Below are 14,195 nucleotides of genomic sequence, written 5' to 3'. Positions count from 1 at the left end.
TGGATGTCTTTTAACTGATGGGTAAGCTACAGCCTCTATTTGCATTCTATGAGAAAATCTTAAAAAGAGCTCTGCCCGCCCACAGTTGTAGATGGCTCGGCAAGCTGCTTTGCAACCCAACTCCATTCTAGTGTGGAGGATTATAAGCATTTAAAAACACGACTTATTTTATATGGTATCGTTTTCTAAGAAAGTGAGACTGAACTGCATGCAACTTGCTTCTGTCTGAATCTTTTATTAATTTGAATAAAAATTAGTTTTACAGGAGAATAAAACCTCGTGTTATTGGTGATGCAATTCCCCCTTTTTTTCTAGAACCAGTATATCAAAATTTCCATTTTCTAAAAATTCAAATAATCTCACTATGCACCATCCATTATCCATTAATTAGTAAATTCCACTATCATTCCTGTCAAACTCAGTATTAATTAAAAAGTGTTAGCTATCAAGCCAAACTAACAAATGCTGAAACAAAGGATAATAGTTTTTATTTTCATTTTAGTTTTCCAAGTTCACAAAATTGTTTCACTTTTGAAGGCATATCTGTGCAACAATGAGGTCTTGTGGTCCTGAAGGATCTGATCCAGCGTTTAAATGTGCCCGCTGCACTTCTGTCAGTCTGCTTATGGCCACTGAGTGGCTCCACTGGACACTGTGCTTCCCTCAGAGTTGATGCTGAGGGAGGCGAGCACACAGCTCGTTTATTTTTCCCTCCAACACTTTCCTGATACCATCTTGTCAAAGCTACAAGCTGCAGCTGCTCTCGAGTTCAGCAGGAAAGTAATTCAAATGTAGCAATAAGTCAACTAAGTCATACAGTAAAACAATGAAGTCAGTGCCTAAAGTGACCAAAAGAAGTAACGCTACATATTGCTTATACAATGATAATGAACCAAAATAATATAACAGATGTAGACTTACATGAAACTGTTTGAAAACAGGCGCCACACGCAATGAGAGTGTCATTCTTTCTGTCTCACGGGTATGAGATTGCCAGACCTGTGCACATCACAGTGTCGAGCGTGGACACAGCAGCGGATATCCCGGATCCAAGGACAGGAAGACTGGTCTTCCTCTACCAGCCCTCTCATACACTCACATGCACATGCAAACAACACACACTGTGGCACTGCTAATGGCAAAAACACTGGTTGACCCCCGTCACCTTCTCTGTTCCTCATCCCCTCTTTCTATTTTAAACCCACAGATTAAACGCCAAGAGTTCTTTGATCAGTCTCATTCTCTTTGAGGAATTTATAGATCTGCCCCTTGTTAAAAAAGAAATAAACAAAGATGTCTACGGTGAGCTTTTTTAAAAAAAGATAATAAAATTAGACTTCATATCAAAATACTCATTTCACCCTTTGATCTGAGCCCCTCTGGCTTCTTATCAGCCCCATGATAGCCTCTTTCCCCACCTCTAAATTAGCAAGTGTTCCCCCGCTTCCTCATTTCCTTATGTTTTCTAAAAGAGCAGATCTGTTTTTCATCACAGGGTCAAAGGCCAAACCCCTGTCACTCCTGCACTGGGAAGAAACCTTATGTAAGTCTGTCTGTGCCTTAAACATCTTACTTCAGGCTATATTGCCAAGTGGTTGAATTGAGCTCTCAGTGAAAATGTAAATATAGCAAGTCTTCTGTCAGACTCTCAGTTTGACTTCTCCCAGAATGGGTTCAAATTTATTTATTTTTTCTCTTTTGGCTTGAAAAGCGATACAAAATGAGCTGTTTTGGATTTTGAACAGGACCTTATCGGGACTTGACAGTGAAGAAAAAGCTCAGTGAAGGTGTAAAGTGTTGCAGACTGGGCTGCATATAACTCCTCTAATCCATCCAAATAAACACTCTTCCTCCCTCCCCCTTCCTCTCAGGGGTTATCATATATAAACCCCTCCACTGCACCTCTGCCCAACAAACCTAACATCAGCCTTTAACACAGCCCAGCCTTCTTTCTGTGCATTCGAGGCAACACAGGATACAGGCTCACTGGCTCGGATCTCAAAACTGGAGTCAGAGTGAAAATCTTAAAAAGGGAAGGAAAAGCATGTCAGGGAAGGAAGCCAGTAGGAAAGCACAATTTGCCACCAGCCTGTAGAGCTTTTTTCTGCCCGCCTCTGTGACATCTCTAAAGTCCAAACTGCTGACAGATTCCCGATTGTTCTTCTTCTTATTATTATTATTAGCTTGTATAATTAGCCCTGAGCACAGAAGAAGACTTAGCCGAGAGGTAGAAACTCCACCTTTACTTGGATATACGTTCGAAATCTGGATTTTTAGTCGGAGAAGACGCACATCAGGAGGAAATTCTTGAAATTCTCTTCATCTGCTGCGGCCACTACTGAGCTGCACCGGGGAAGGTCATCAGGTTTATAACGCAAGTAAGTATGACAGGATCCATCCTTTACTTTTGCTTTCCTTTCTTTTTTCTTTTTTTCAAAAATAAAAACATGCTGGAACAAAACAGCTCATTTTATTTGAATGTGTACACACTAAATCAGTGCCATTCAGTAGGGTTCATTTTGATCTGGAAGCAAACAGCCTATTTTCTCCAGTGTCTCCAAAAGGCCATCCCAGATCGAAGGAACTGTTAAAATGCTGTGTAAGCCGTTGATATGTTTTTTTTAATACTCAAAAAGCCCTTTTAATCTATGTGATAGTTGTTACTCAAGTTGTACTCTTTGACTTCCGTATAATGCACAATAATCTAGTTTTAGAAGAGATATTTTTTAATGATCTTAACACCTAACTGGACAGTCGATTGGAGGGTGAGGTTGAAATGCCAAAGTGAAAGATTTCACACTGGTGAATACCAGCAGCTGTCAGTGCAGCACAGATCAGAGGGAAGTAGTGTTAGTGCTCCTCTTTATCGCGTGGAAACACTTGAATGAATTGAAATGTAGGAATTAAAAGCTCACACCCAGCATTTCATGAATAAAATTGTGACAATGTTCTGACACTTCGGTGAGTAGTGGAATTTTTTCAAACTTTTCCAGATGCTCCTGGCTCATTGTTTTGGGAGGGGGTCGGAGGTGGAGTCAGGGAAGTTAATTTCCTTGCACTTACAACTGTGCAGTTATCTCATGGTGACTTTCCATATCTTTCGCCATAATATTTCAGGGACCTATTGCATAATATGGTTTAATATTCTGTAACTTTCCATCTTTGTAGCGGTCAGACTGAATCGGAATCAGAGCATGCAGGGAGAGGGAAGGTTTTTAACAGACAATCAAAGACCCAAGATGAGATCGATAACGCCGGGATTAAAACAAAGTCATGCTGATCCAGGTTGTTTTGTGGATTGTCTAGCTGCATGAATGACTCGTGTGTGGTTTTTTTATGCAGAAAAGACCACAAAGAAGATGAGCCTCTCACGGACCGGGACGCTGGAGAAGACAATGTCTGAGCAAGCCCGCTCCGAAGCACGGTTCTCCTCCAGATTGGGGTCAGGGGTCGTGGTGCCGCCTCCTTACTCTCACAGAGGGAGCGAAGCCGCTGACCCCCCTGTGGAGTTGAGGGGCTCTCTGGACTGCTGGGCGTGCTCCGTGCTGGTCACTGCACAGAATATGATCATCGCTCTGATCAATTTCAGTCTGGCCAGCATCTTGTTCGGCATCATCCTCACCCCTGCGCTGACCATGATCATATTCGGCTTTCTCTGCCACTCCACAGTAAATACATATATATATTTATATAATTATCTTGGATTTAATGAAAGAAAATGCTGTTTTAAAAGATTGAAAGAAAGGGGTTAAAACTAGATTCTGCTGGTAATCACAGTTTATCAAACCAACTACTGGAGTTGCACCTCCTGATGTCGATTTTTAATCAAACTCTTATGTTGGAATGCCAAAGAAAAGAAAGGAATTCCTTTATTTCCGGAGATTTGACGCTGTTTTCTCAGCTGTTTCTGGAGCCTCCCAGAGCTCATTTACTAAGCTGCTCTAGGTCACTGTGAGACTTAGGCCCTCACAAACAGCACACTGCATGCTGACCGTGTTGTACATCACTAGTGTGAGCACCTTAAATACACAAACACTTCTTAGAGTTAGTGCTGATGATGGTTTGGTGTGAATGGCCTCTGTGACCCTTCATCCCTTCTCCTTCAGGTGCAGCCCCATGGAACATCACTATACTGTTCAGACCTGCTGGACGACACAGCCTGCATAGCCCTGCTGGTGGTGGGCTTTCTGCTGCTCACTCCTCTGCTGGTCTTGGCGCTGGCGGCTTACTGCCGTCTGGCCCGACACCTCCAGCTGGGCCTGTGCTTCATCCCCTACAGCCGGGCTGTGTACAAGAACCTGCCCACCCAACGCAATCAGAAGCAAGGTCCGGGGAGCTGCTTTAGTCAAAAGGATGCAATGGAGAGACAGGGGAAGGGTAGCATCTGGGTGTAGATGAGAGGAGTGGAGAGGAGGATTATATATGATTATATTATCAAGTTTCCTGCTTTATAACGAAATCTACTTTTATATGTCCTTTTTCTGTAGCCATTGTAAAAATCCATCACATTTAATCATTCATATTCATTGTTTAAGAGTCACAATTGCGTTTTGAATACAGTTTCAATGTATTTAATTTCTTTTCTTTTCTTTTATACAGTAAAGTTATTTTTTTAAAAAATAAAGTGTCACTCAGCTTTTTTTTTTTTTTTTACACAAAAGAAAATGATAGCTCAGTTAACTCAGTGACATATACTTTTGGCCAGATGCAGGAAAAACTCATGACACGAGCTACATAAAATATAGCATGGGCCAGATGTGGCTCAAAGGGTATGACCTGAGACTGACTTAGGATACGGCACGTGTCTGGGGTCATAAGGTAGACCCGTGGCTTAGTTGAGGCAGCTAGACTGCATCTCAGCCTCATTAGTCAAAGCCAAAGGTAGCCCAAAGAAAATTACAAATGTGGGCCAAATGCTGAACATGGTGAAGGAGGACATGCAGAGTGTTGGTGTGGCAGAAGAGGATGCTAGGGATGAAACTGAAGATAAAATTGAAGAATGAGGAGAAGACTGGGTAGTAGATCTAATGGACAAACTGCCATCAACAACCCACATAACAAGCTGCTGGAAAGCAAAGAGGGCATATGGGGATGTCAGCTTTTTCACAGGTGAGTCTGTTACACTGGACTTCTCACTTGAACATAAAAAGCCACATCCCTGCTGTGTGACTGATGGTAGGAGTACTCTGTTATTTTTCTTTCTGTTATTTCTACAACTTGTGATGCTCTGGTATAGCCGTGTGAAACACATTTATACTAATAAACTTCAGTAATAATTAAAAAAGCAAGGTTTCCAATTATAATTCCGTACTAAAAGTACAGAACATTTTTTGGTTGCACTCTAGTTATATGAGGTCAGAACAGGAATTTGTAGAAACCTTTTTGAAAAACTTGACATCTTGATTTAGACTCTTTGACCAAAGACTTTAGACTTTATCACCTCTTGAGATTTTTAATAGGAACCACGGGTCTCAAATATAAGGTCAGTCTGCCAGACCCTGGCCCTAGAAGTAAGATAAGATAAGATAAGATAAGATAAGATAAGATAGAACTTTATTAATCCCTCGGGTGGGTTCCTCTGGGAAATTCGATTTCCAAAAAGCACAGCACCGACAGAAGTTACAGTTACAGAATATTATATATATATACACACACACACACATACACACACACATATAAATACAGAGACAAATATAAATAAAATATACGAAGGGGATAAATAGAATAAATAGGAATAAAAATAAAAATACAAGTGAATTGCACATTTCAAGTGTTGAGGTCTATTGCACCAAGTATTCAGTGGTTCAGATGGTTTTGCAAGCTACAAAAACGGCAGAGAAAAAGTGAGCAATTCCATTTCCTTTGGTAATAAAATTGAGGAATTTCTTGATATATCTTTCGAAAATTGACTTTGTCATTCCTGGCTTCAGAATCTTCGAATAAAAAAATAAAAAGTTTCTTCCTTGTAAAACATTGTTTTATGCAGAGAGGTCTGGATCTCCTGAAGGTAAACTGGTCTCTGTGTTTATGAATGACAATACATTTTCTTCATCTAGAGCCATGATTATCCGATTCATAATGTGCAGGTTGCTCTTACTCTTTAAATCCACAAGGTGGAGTCAGAGACATCATTCTAATATTAAGTGTCACAGTTGATATACACACACAAAGTAGCCAGTCAGATAAAATGAAAGAGATATAAAACCTTTATTCAGTTATAAATTACAAACACAAGGTTTGGCAGAGTTTTGAATAAGACATTACAATTGCCTTCCTTTTAATTATTTTGCGGTACAACACTGAAGTTATGTATTCCTGTATAACATATATATAGTGCTTTGAAAGAGCTGCATTTCACATTAAAATGTCTAGATTTCTGTTTCCATTTTCTGGTCTGGACGGGTATTTGAGGTTAACAGGGTTGTTGGCTGATATTCATTAACAATTTGTGGTGTGGGGCTTTGTAGAGAGCTGTGAATGCACCGGGTTCCAGGGTACCTTGTCCCTGTTCATTCACCTGACCCATGATGATGTAGTTGACACCTGTGAGAATGAAAAAAAAAAACCAAACCCAAAAACCCCACAAACATTAAGATTAAATGAGGTTATGTTTGTTGAGTTAAAGACGATACTGCTGATCTCCAGCACCTGGATAATACGAATTAAAAAATAAGCAACAACCCACCTTTGCGGAACAGCGGGCACTTCTTGCACTGCGACATCAGCTTAACTGACATGGTCTCTCCAACTTGTGTTATGGTTAGCCGGCCTGCTTTGTAGGCCTTGATGAGGGACACAGTAATCTGAATAGCACCTCGGGGCCTCGGGGCCACAGAGGTCACCTTCCCGGTTAATACTGGAAAAAAGGTGGGGTCAGTCAGAACGCAACATCTGATTGATAATGCATGTGTGTGTATATATGTCAACAGCAGGAAACTTACCAAATTCACTGGCACAGAAACTAGTCTTGATTGTTCCATTTCTTTTACAGGCTTTGGCACAGAGTGGATTTTGAGGCACTAATAAGAAAATAGTGAAAAAGAAATAATATATTTTTAGTGATACTAGTTGTTAACTTTTTTATTTTTATTTTGTACATTTACCTACCAGGCCTCTTTCCATTTGGCTTTGCATTACGGTCTCTAGTGGGCTTGACTCGTTTGGGGCTCGGAGTGGACCTAGGGACAGGAGCTGGCACATATTTGGTGGTTGTTTCTATCGGGGTAGAAGGATGTGCAGGTTTGACAGAAGGTACTGGAGGACTGTATCTTGTAGTCTGTCCTGAGTTGACTGTTGGTATCTGAGAACCACGTGCGATGCTGGTAAAGTGGGCGAGGAACCCATCAGACGTCACACTGAGGTCTGATACAAACTGGACCAGTAGCACATTTCCGCTGGTAACAATAGGTCTAGGAACGAGACAGGAAAAAGGATGAGGTGTAAAATTAGAAATGGCTATTTTAAAACGACTTTAAAGGCTTCAGAAATTTCTGTCACTCACTCTGGGACCTGATCGCCACAGTATTTTCCAATCAGACGTGAGTCATCCCTCTCTCCGCCATTAAAGAATGCCACATAGTCAAAGCGACAATAAGCGTCATCCTCCACGGCAAACTTATCAAAATTCACGTGGATCACCTGGTATCCAAAGAGACACAAGTATAAAGATTCAATTAATCAAAGTAAGGAACTTTGGACTATACAGTGGCTGCACACTGCGAGTCAGCTTGCCACTGACCATATTGGGCTCCACAGTGATCAGCCAGGAGCAGCTTGTTCCTGGTTCGTATTTTTTGTCGGGCCAGTTGGGTGTCTTGATCTCTCCCTGGGCTTTTGTCATCCTCCCCCCACAGAACTGTTCGTCTGAAACAAGCCGTAAACACTCCATTAGGGTGCTAAATGAAGAGACTTGTAAATTTTTCTTAAAGCTGTCTGCACCATTAATATCAAATAAGACATTTCACATTTATAACAAAGATATAAATTTCAACATTTTGAGCTGATATTAATAATCTAGCCTGTTGGCTGGAACACTTTTTAAAACACATTGTGCAAGCTCAGGGGTGTAGCATCATACTTTGGCCTCTATGCCGGCCCCCCTTCCACTATTATTACACAATTTCTGATGAGCCCCCAGGGTACTGCTGGAGGTCGCTGGAGCAGCATGACTCAGGGTCACATTTGAAGCATATTATTGAAGCTTAATTATAAGCTCTTCCAAACAAAAAAGAAAAGTCTGAAGACTAATCTCAGGCTTGATACTCAACATCTATCTGCTGAATCCAGACTGTCGATGGTTCTGCCTCCTGTTACTTTTAATGATATGTTTCAGATCATTTGCCAGAGGTTACTTTAATTACCAGTAATAATTTGCTATTGAAGGTTTTAATGCAAAGAAATTCACTACTTATTATTCTGCTCCCTTACAACAGTACTGTGAAAGCTGGATGAGGTGGGAAACTTCCTGTTTTCTTTAACGCTGTAAACACTTCATTCCTAAACTATGAAAGCTGCACTTGCCAATCGTTTTAAAGAATATAGTCATTTTTAATAGTTTAAATCCAAAACAGGCTTAATCTGGGATTTATAAAAATTTTAGGAGTCATAAATGTTGTTAAACTAATGTGTATTGAGAACCTCTGCAGTGCTTTCAAATGTTTTATTATTATTGTTATTATTATTACTTTGGTTTTAGGTTTGCCACCGCTTAAAGCTGAGCAGGCAAGAGGCCAAGAAGAAGAGGAGATTAACTATTTAATTAAGCTTAACTTTAATTTAAGGCAAAATTACCTCATTAGAAATTGTGGTCATGGATACGAAGTCCAAAAATATATGCTACATTCAGGCACTGGGATTATTTGGGAATGCATACATGGCATTATAATGAAAAACACAAAAACAAAACAGCTTCATCATGTGACCACATACCAGATACGTAGGGTTTGACTGCACTGAAATAGGCCAGAAATCCTCGACTCTGCGTCTCGTCATCAGTCACCATCTCCAGCATCATCATGTTTGTGGTTGAAATGAGCGCTCCAGGTCGGAAAGTTCCACAAAAGCGACCCAGTTTTTGCACCAAGTTGGAATGTCCATTGTAAACATCCAGATAGTCGTAGCGGCATTGTGAGTCAGCCTCGAGGTCAAAAATGCGAAAGGAGAGCGTTATCACGTTTCCCTCTGGGACCTGGAAAGCATCGAGATCACATGAGTCAGACACAGAAAGCTTGGAAAAGCTGGAGAACTCAGGCTTGGGGAAGGGAGAGTGACTCACAGTGATGCGCCAGGCACATTTGCTGTTTGGTTTGTAGAAGCTTGGGAACCCTTCACTTCCAACAAAGCCTGATTCAGCAACCATGTCTCCTCCGCAGTAGAACACAGGCCTGTGGTAAAGGAGTCAGTGAGAAATTGGAATCTCAAGCAGAGTCCTAAAAGGACTAACATCCTCTAGTTGTCTGTCTAAATGAACACTTGGCTGTTGTGGTTGTTGTTGTGGGAATTTACTGGAAGAAATTAGTGTAAGAAGATGGAAATTTTCATTATATGATGATTTAATCGCAGGGTGCAGATGTTGCTACATGTATTCTTGCAATGTTTTTTCTTAATTAAAGTCTGCTGCTTAATTGACACTAAAACAGGGAAAGAATGAAAAAAACAACAATAATCACACTTCAATCAAGTTGGAGTCAGCACTTGAGCTCTGTAACAGGATCATAATTAAGTTAAGATGACTTCTTTTGACAGACCCTTGTTTACTCTATATCAGTCATTTATAAAGCCTATAAATCGATTTATAGTCTTAGCTTGGCTGTACCTCAAGAAATAGAGCCAAGGACTGTATATAAAACATGGCTGTGGCTTTCTGCTCTTAAGACAGAAGCCAGCGCAGAAGTACTTTGCATTCTTTTTAAAGTCCAGCAAGAGGAAAATCTTGTGATTGCAAAAAGACTTCTGATTAAATGGTTATACGTGTGGGTTTACATAGCAATTTTCTTTTGTCAATTATCATCCCCATAGGAATCTGAACTTTTGACTGATTGAAGTCATTAGCCTTTTGCTAATGTTGAAGCTTCACAGCTGGACTTCCATTACCAATAGGAGACGCCAAGGTCCACTAATCTAAAGGTTGGTGGTTTCATTCGCAGATCTTATAGCCACATGTTGAATAGCATTTTGGTAAGATAAATTGCTCCCAAATTACCTGTCATTATTTGTGTGTTTTAAATAGACTTGTACCTATAGTTTGCTTTTCTATTCAATTTGAGCACTCAAAGGGCTTTCTTATACAAGCCTCATCCAGCCAGTCACACAACTGCCTTTTCTTAGTCCATTTATACAGTAAAAGATTTTCAAACTTAACAGATTTTGAACTAACCAGCCATGGTTTGAGTTTGGGCTCGCATAACTAATGTAAACTGGTTATCATGTTTGTGTCTTTTGATCCCCAATGTGTTCCTTGGACAAAACAACACTTTACATGAACAAGAAAGAGGTGGGTATTTCCTTCTTCTTGCTAGTTAACATTATCTGTTATCTTTGGTGTTGGAAACTATCTAAGTTGTTGTAACTAGTTTACCCACGAGGTAAGATTTGTAATGCTTGTTAAATAGAGATGTTCTTGCATTTGTGCAATGTGCGTATTTACATCAAATAACTGTTTGACTCAGACTGACTGATATTGTGTGCAGCTAACAGAGGCTAACTAGCTAAATTTAATAGGGGTTAGAGACAATACCATCACAGTGGTTGCACATATTAATTTTTAATTTGTATTTTTTTAAACTTGAGTGCTTTGGTAGTCCATAACTATGTAGTGACTAGTCAGTAGCTTGAAGTAAAGAGTTGAATAATTGTAGGCCAGTGAAAAGTACTGGGGATTTTACAGCTGACGCTCAGGTTTTGGACACTTTGTCAAAATGTACTTTCCAGGAAGAAAAATGTCCTATTTTGGCAAGGATACATTTGTAAAACTAGGAGCCACTGAAAAAATGTCAGTTATTATGAAGTCATTTCTGTTAAGGGATATTTTACAGTTAGTGGTGTAGAGAGTTTTAGAGAGTTCAAGTTTTTAAGAAATATAAAACATCTTTCAATCATGCCTCATTTTAGAGGAAGTAAACAAATTGTAAGGAGACAAAAACAGCAACGTGGACAACCAAAATTAGAAAACTAAAATTAGATTGAAACATAACGTTGTTGTTTTCCCAGACTAGGACTCAGACAGCAGAACCCCAGCAAAGTCAGGCAGCTGCTGATTACAGCCTAAATGCATAGAATCAGAGCCAAGTTTCTCTGATTCAACCCCACAGGCAGAGCTGAAAGCATTAACATCTGTGGCACCTCAGCCTTTGCAAACTCAGTGCGCCACACATCATGAGCCCAAAACCAACAGGACAGCTCTGTGCCCAATTAAACAGTCAGCTGGAAAGAATGTACAGAAGCAGGACTGAATTAAAATGTCATAGTAAAGATCATTTCAAAGAGCCTTTTTATCCTGGTTGATATTTGTTAAAACAAACAAAAGTATCTTCACCTCACATATCTGCATATGAGGATCAGAGTGAATTTCAAGAAGAACCTTTCTTCTGCAGGTTCTCGATCACAAATGGTTTAAAATGCAACCTCACCTGGTGAAATTTGTCTGTTGGGCCTTTGTCCATCCCAAAGTCAGAGACAAGACCAAGGAGAGACCCCAGATATGGCTCATTGGCTTCATGATGCTGCGTACAAAAAGCAAACCAGACTATTTGCAGAAAAGGAAGATGGTAACAGGAGGCAAGAGGTGAAAGACAGAGGAGGAGGAAGTGGAGGAGAAGGAGGAGGAGGAGGCTCGGAATGGGCGGAGAGAATGAATGAGTAGGGGGACAAGAATGGACGAAGAGATGGACAATAAGGATGAAAGGGCTAAAGTTGCAAAAAATAATCATGTGACGTGAGTGGGGAGGGACGGAGGAGAAGGCTTTAATTTGAGCCAGATGTTTCTTCCAGAGTAAGTCTGGTCTCAGTCTCAGTGAGCATCTAGGAAGGAGGAGCAAAGGGCTCCAGTATCAGAAGTCTGGAAAGTTTTGTTTCTGGATGTTTCTGGACCTTTAAATGCCTAAAAGTTCAGGAAAAATGAACTCCAGCTTGCGTCTGACTCCTGATTACAGAGAGGGCACAGGTAGAGGCAAAGCCTGAGGCTGTATGGGCTGTACGTGCACAGGAAGGCTCGTAAATCTTTACATTCCACAGCATGATGTGAGACCTTTAATTTGCAAAACAGAATGTTTTTCTTTAAAAAAAAATAGCCTTAGTTGAATGAAAAATACATGTGGGAGTCAAAATAAGCTCTAATAGGAATGATAATAAACCTGATGCTCTTATTTCCCTAAGCCCCAGGAGCTCCTTTGGCTCCATTGACTCAAGGACTGTTTATTTGCCACCAAGGCAAGAATAACACTTGAGAGGAGGGAGTATCCTTTCTCTGTTGAGATTCAGTAATGAGCCAACTCTTTCGCCTGCGTTATTGAGGCCTGTGGAGGGTACGCTGATGTAAAATGATAAATTTTTATGGACTACAAAGGTGGACATCTTGATCAAACTGCGAGGGAAAAGGTCCAGACAGTCTGTAAAATCACAAAGATATTTCCACAAAGAAGTTTTTTTCTTTTCTTTTCTTTCTTTTTTTATGTTTAGTAAGATTTTATAGTTCAGATCTCATTGTGGCGTTCCAGATTGCTTGAAAGAGGTTTTGTGCCACATGCTTTCCAAACTTTTGACAGATTTGGTGCTTGTCTGTTTTGCAGTTAGAGAAATGAGCATTCCCCAGTCGTGCTGTGTTGTGTTTGTGTTTAACCCCAAAGACTCTGATAAGAGTCAGCGGGGGAAGGAATGCAAAGACGCACAGGAGTCTGCTGGTGGTGGTGGTGGTGGTGGTGGGTGGGGTGGGGGGTGGAGTGTACGACGTCTGCACAACCATGCAGCCGCTGCCAATATGTGTGGGAGTAACAGTGACCTTTAAGCCGTAATCCGAGGCAAGAGTGTAGGTTTCTGCTGTAACTCCTGAAAGAGTCCTCCAAGCTGGCCCCACATTCCTGCTGGGGAGTCAAGAGGGAACAGCAGCGGGGGAGGAGATGACTTGTAGTGAACGGACGGCTGAGGCAAAAGAGGAGGGGTGCGCTGACTGAGAAAAATGGAAAACAAACTTAAAACAGTTTGACAGCGAGACAGTCCCAGAAAAGTGAAAAGTTGTTTTTGGTACGCACCCTGGAGTTAGGTCACGTCCATGCCTCCTCCCTCAGCCAGCACATTACTGTTATTACATCCACACATTTCCTTTTGCAAGCTGTTAATCTCTCTCCCTCTCTTTTTAAACTCTGAAACACAATTTAACGTGACACTGCGCTTCAGAGGTGAGGAAAAAAAACCAAAACCAGAATGCGTGCAGTTGTGTGAATCCATCTGTAAAGGTGATGGATCCAAACTGATGATTTTAAAGCAACTGTGGAGCCATCTGTTCTGTTTAAATATGGTTCCTCACAAATTCACTCCGCACATTTCTTTTAAAAAAAGAAGAAAAAAAACATTCCTCAAATCATGTGGTGCGTTGCAGTAAGGACCAACTCTCATAGGATCTCAGTGATAACTAGATGGAAGCACATGCAGAGGTGACTTGGAATGACTGTGTCCTGCTTTGTCTGAGTTTGTCACTTTTCAGGAGGGAAGTCGTTGAGGCATAATAGCCTTTTTCCTGGATGCACTTCATTGTGCGTTTTATGGGGAAAAGAAGATATTCCAGTGAATGAGCCAAAAAGCTCACAGCAATAACAGGATGTCTCACTGAAGTCAGATCTAACGGCAACTCAAATGTCACACCTAATACTTCACTTCCCTCACATTTTATGGTAGCTGCTCAGGAGACATCATTATTTGCCAGTAAGTCCGAGTCATGGTAATGACAGTATTCAGCTAGAAAGTTAATTCCTTTCACATGCATGCTTTTTCCCTTATGCTGCAGTGGCAGACATGTGGTTTACAGAAATAAAAAGCACAAGTTAGACAGATTAGAAAATAGCCAACTATATCCATCTGTAGAAATGAGTTCAAATAATAAACACCATCAAAACAAAAACAAGACGCTTGCATGAGGAAACATCTGAAAAGAAAACTCTAAGTGTGCAAATAGAGCAGTGGTTACCCTCACAGATTTCGATGTA

At 40.7% G+C, this 14,195-nt stretch overlaps 2 protein-coding genes across 2 annotated transcripts; one reads left to right on the top strand and one right to left on the bottom strand.

The window, feature by feature from the left end:
* tmem88a (transmembrane protein 88 a) lies at positions 1-4,614 on the top strand. The gene is made up of 3 exons (XM_005931922.2): positions 1-2,378; positions 3,343-3,668; positions 4,107-4,614. Exons 2-3 carry the CDS (start codon positions 3,360-3,362, stop codon positions 4,392-4,394), a joined length of 597 nt encoding a protein of 198 aa, XP_005931984.1. The 5' UTR covers positions 1-2,378; positions 3,343-3,359; the 3' UTR covers positions 4,395-4,614.
* Positions 4,615-6,183: 1,569 nt separating this feature from the next.
* On the bottom strand, positions 6,184-11,802 carry pcolcea (procollagen C-endopeptidase enhancer a). The gene is made up of 9 exons (XM_005931923.3): positions 11,628-11,802; positions 9,275-9,383; positions 8,929-9,187; positions 7,739-7,863; positions 7,502-7,638; positions 7,108-7,409; positions 6,942-7,019; positions 6,686-6,856; positions 6,184-6,543 (listed from the first exon to the last, which is right to left on the bottom strand). The coding sequence occupies exons 1-9, from the start codon at positions 11,714-11,716 to the stop codon at positions 6,413-6,415; spliced, it is 1,401 nt and encodes a 466-aa protein (XP_005931985.1). The 5' UTR covers positions 11,717-11,802; the 3' UTR covers positions 6,184-6,412.
* Between the last annotated feature and the right edge of the window lie 2,393 nt (positions 11,803-14,195).

This window comes from Haplochromis burtoni, unplaced genomic scaffold, assembly GCF_018398535.1.
Source record: "Haplochromis burtoni strain Fernald_Lab_line unplaced genomic scaffold, NCSU_Asbu1 Contig_152, whole genome shotgun sequence".
In the NCBI taxonomy this organism is placed as follows: domain Eukaryota; kingdom Metazoa; phylum Chordata; class Actinopteri; order Cichliformes; family Cichlidae; genus Haplochromis; species Haplochromis burtoni.
The sequence above is the reverse complement of the archived record's forward strand: the minus strand, read 5'-3'. Positions and strand labels throughout refer to the sequence as shown.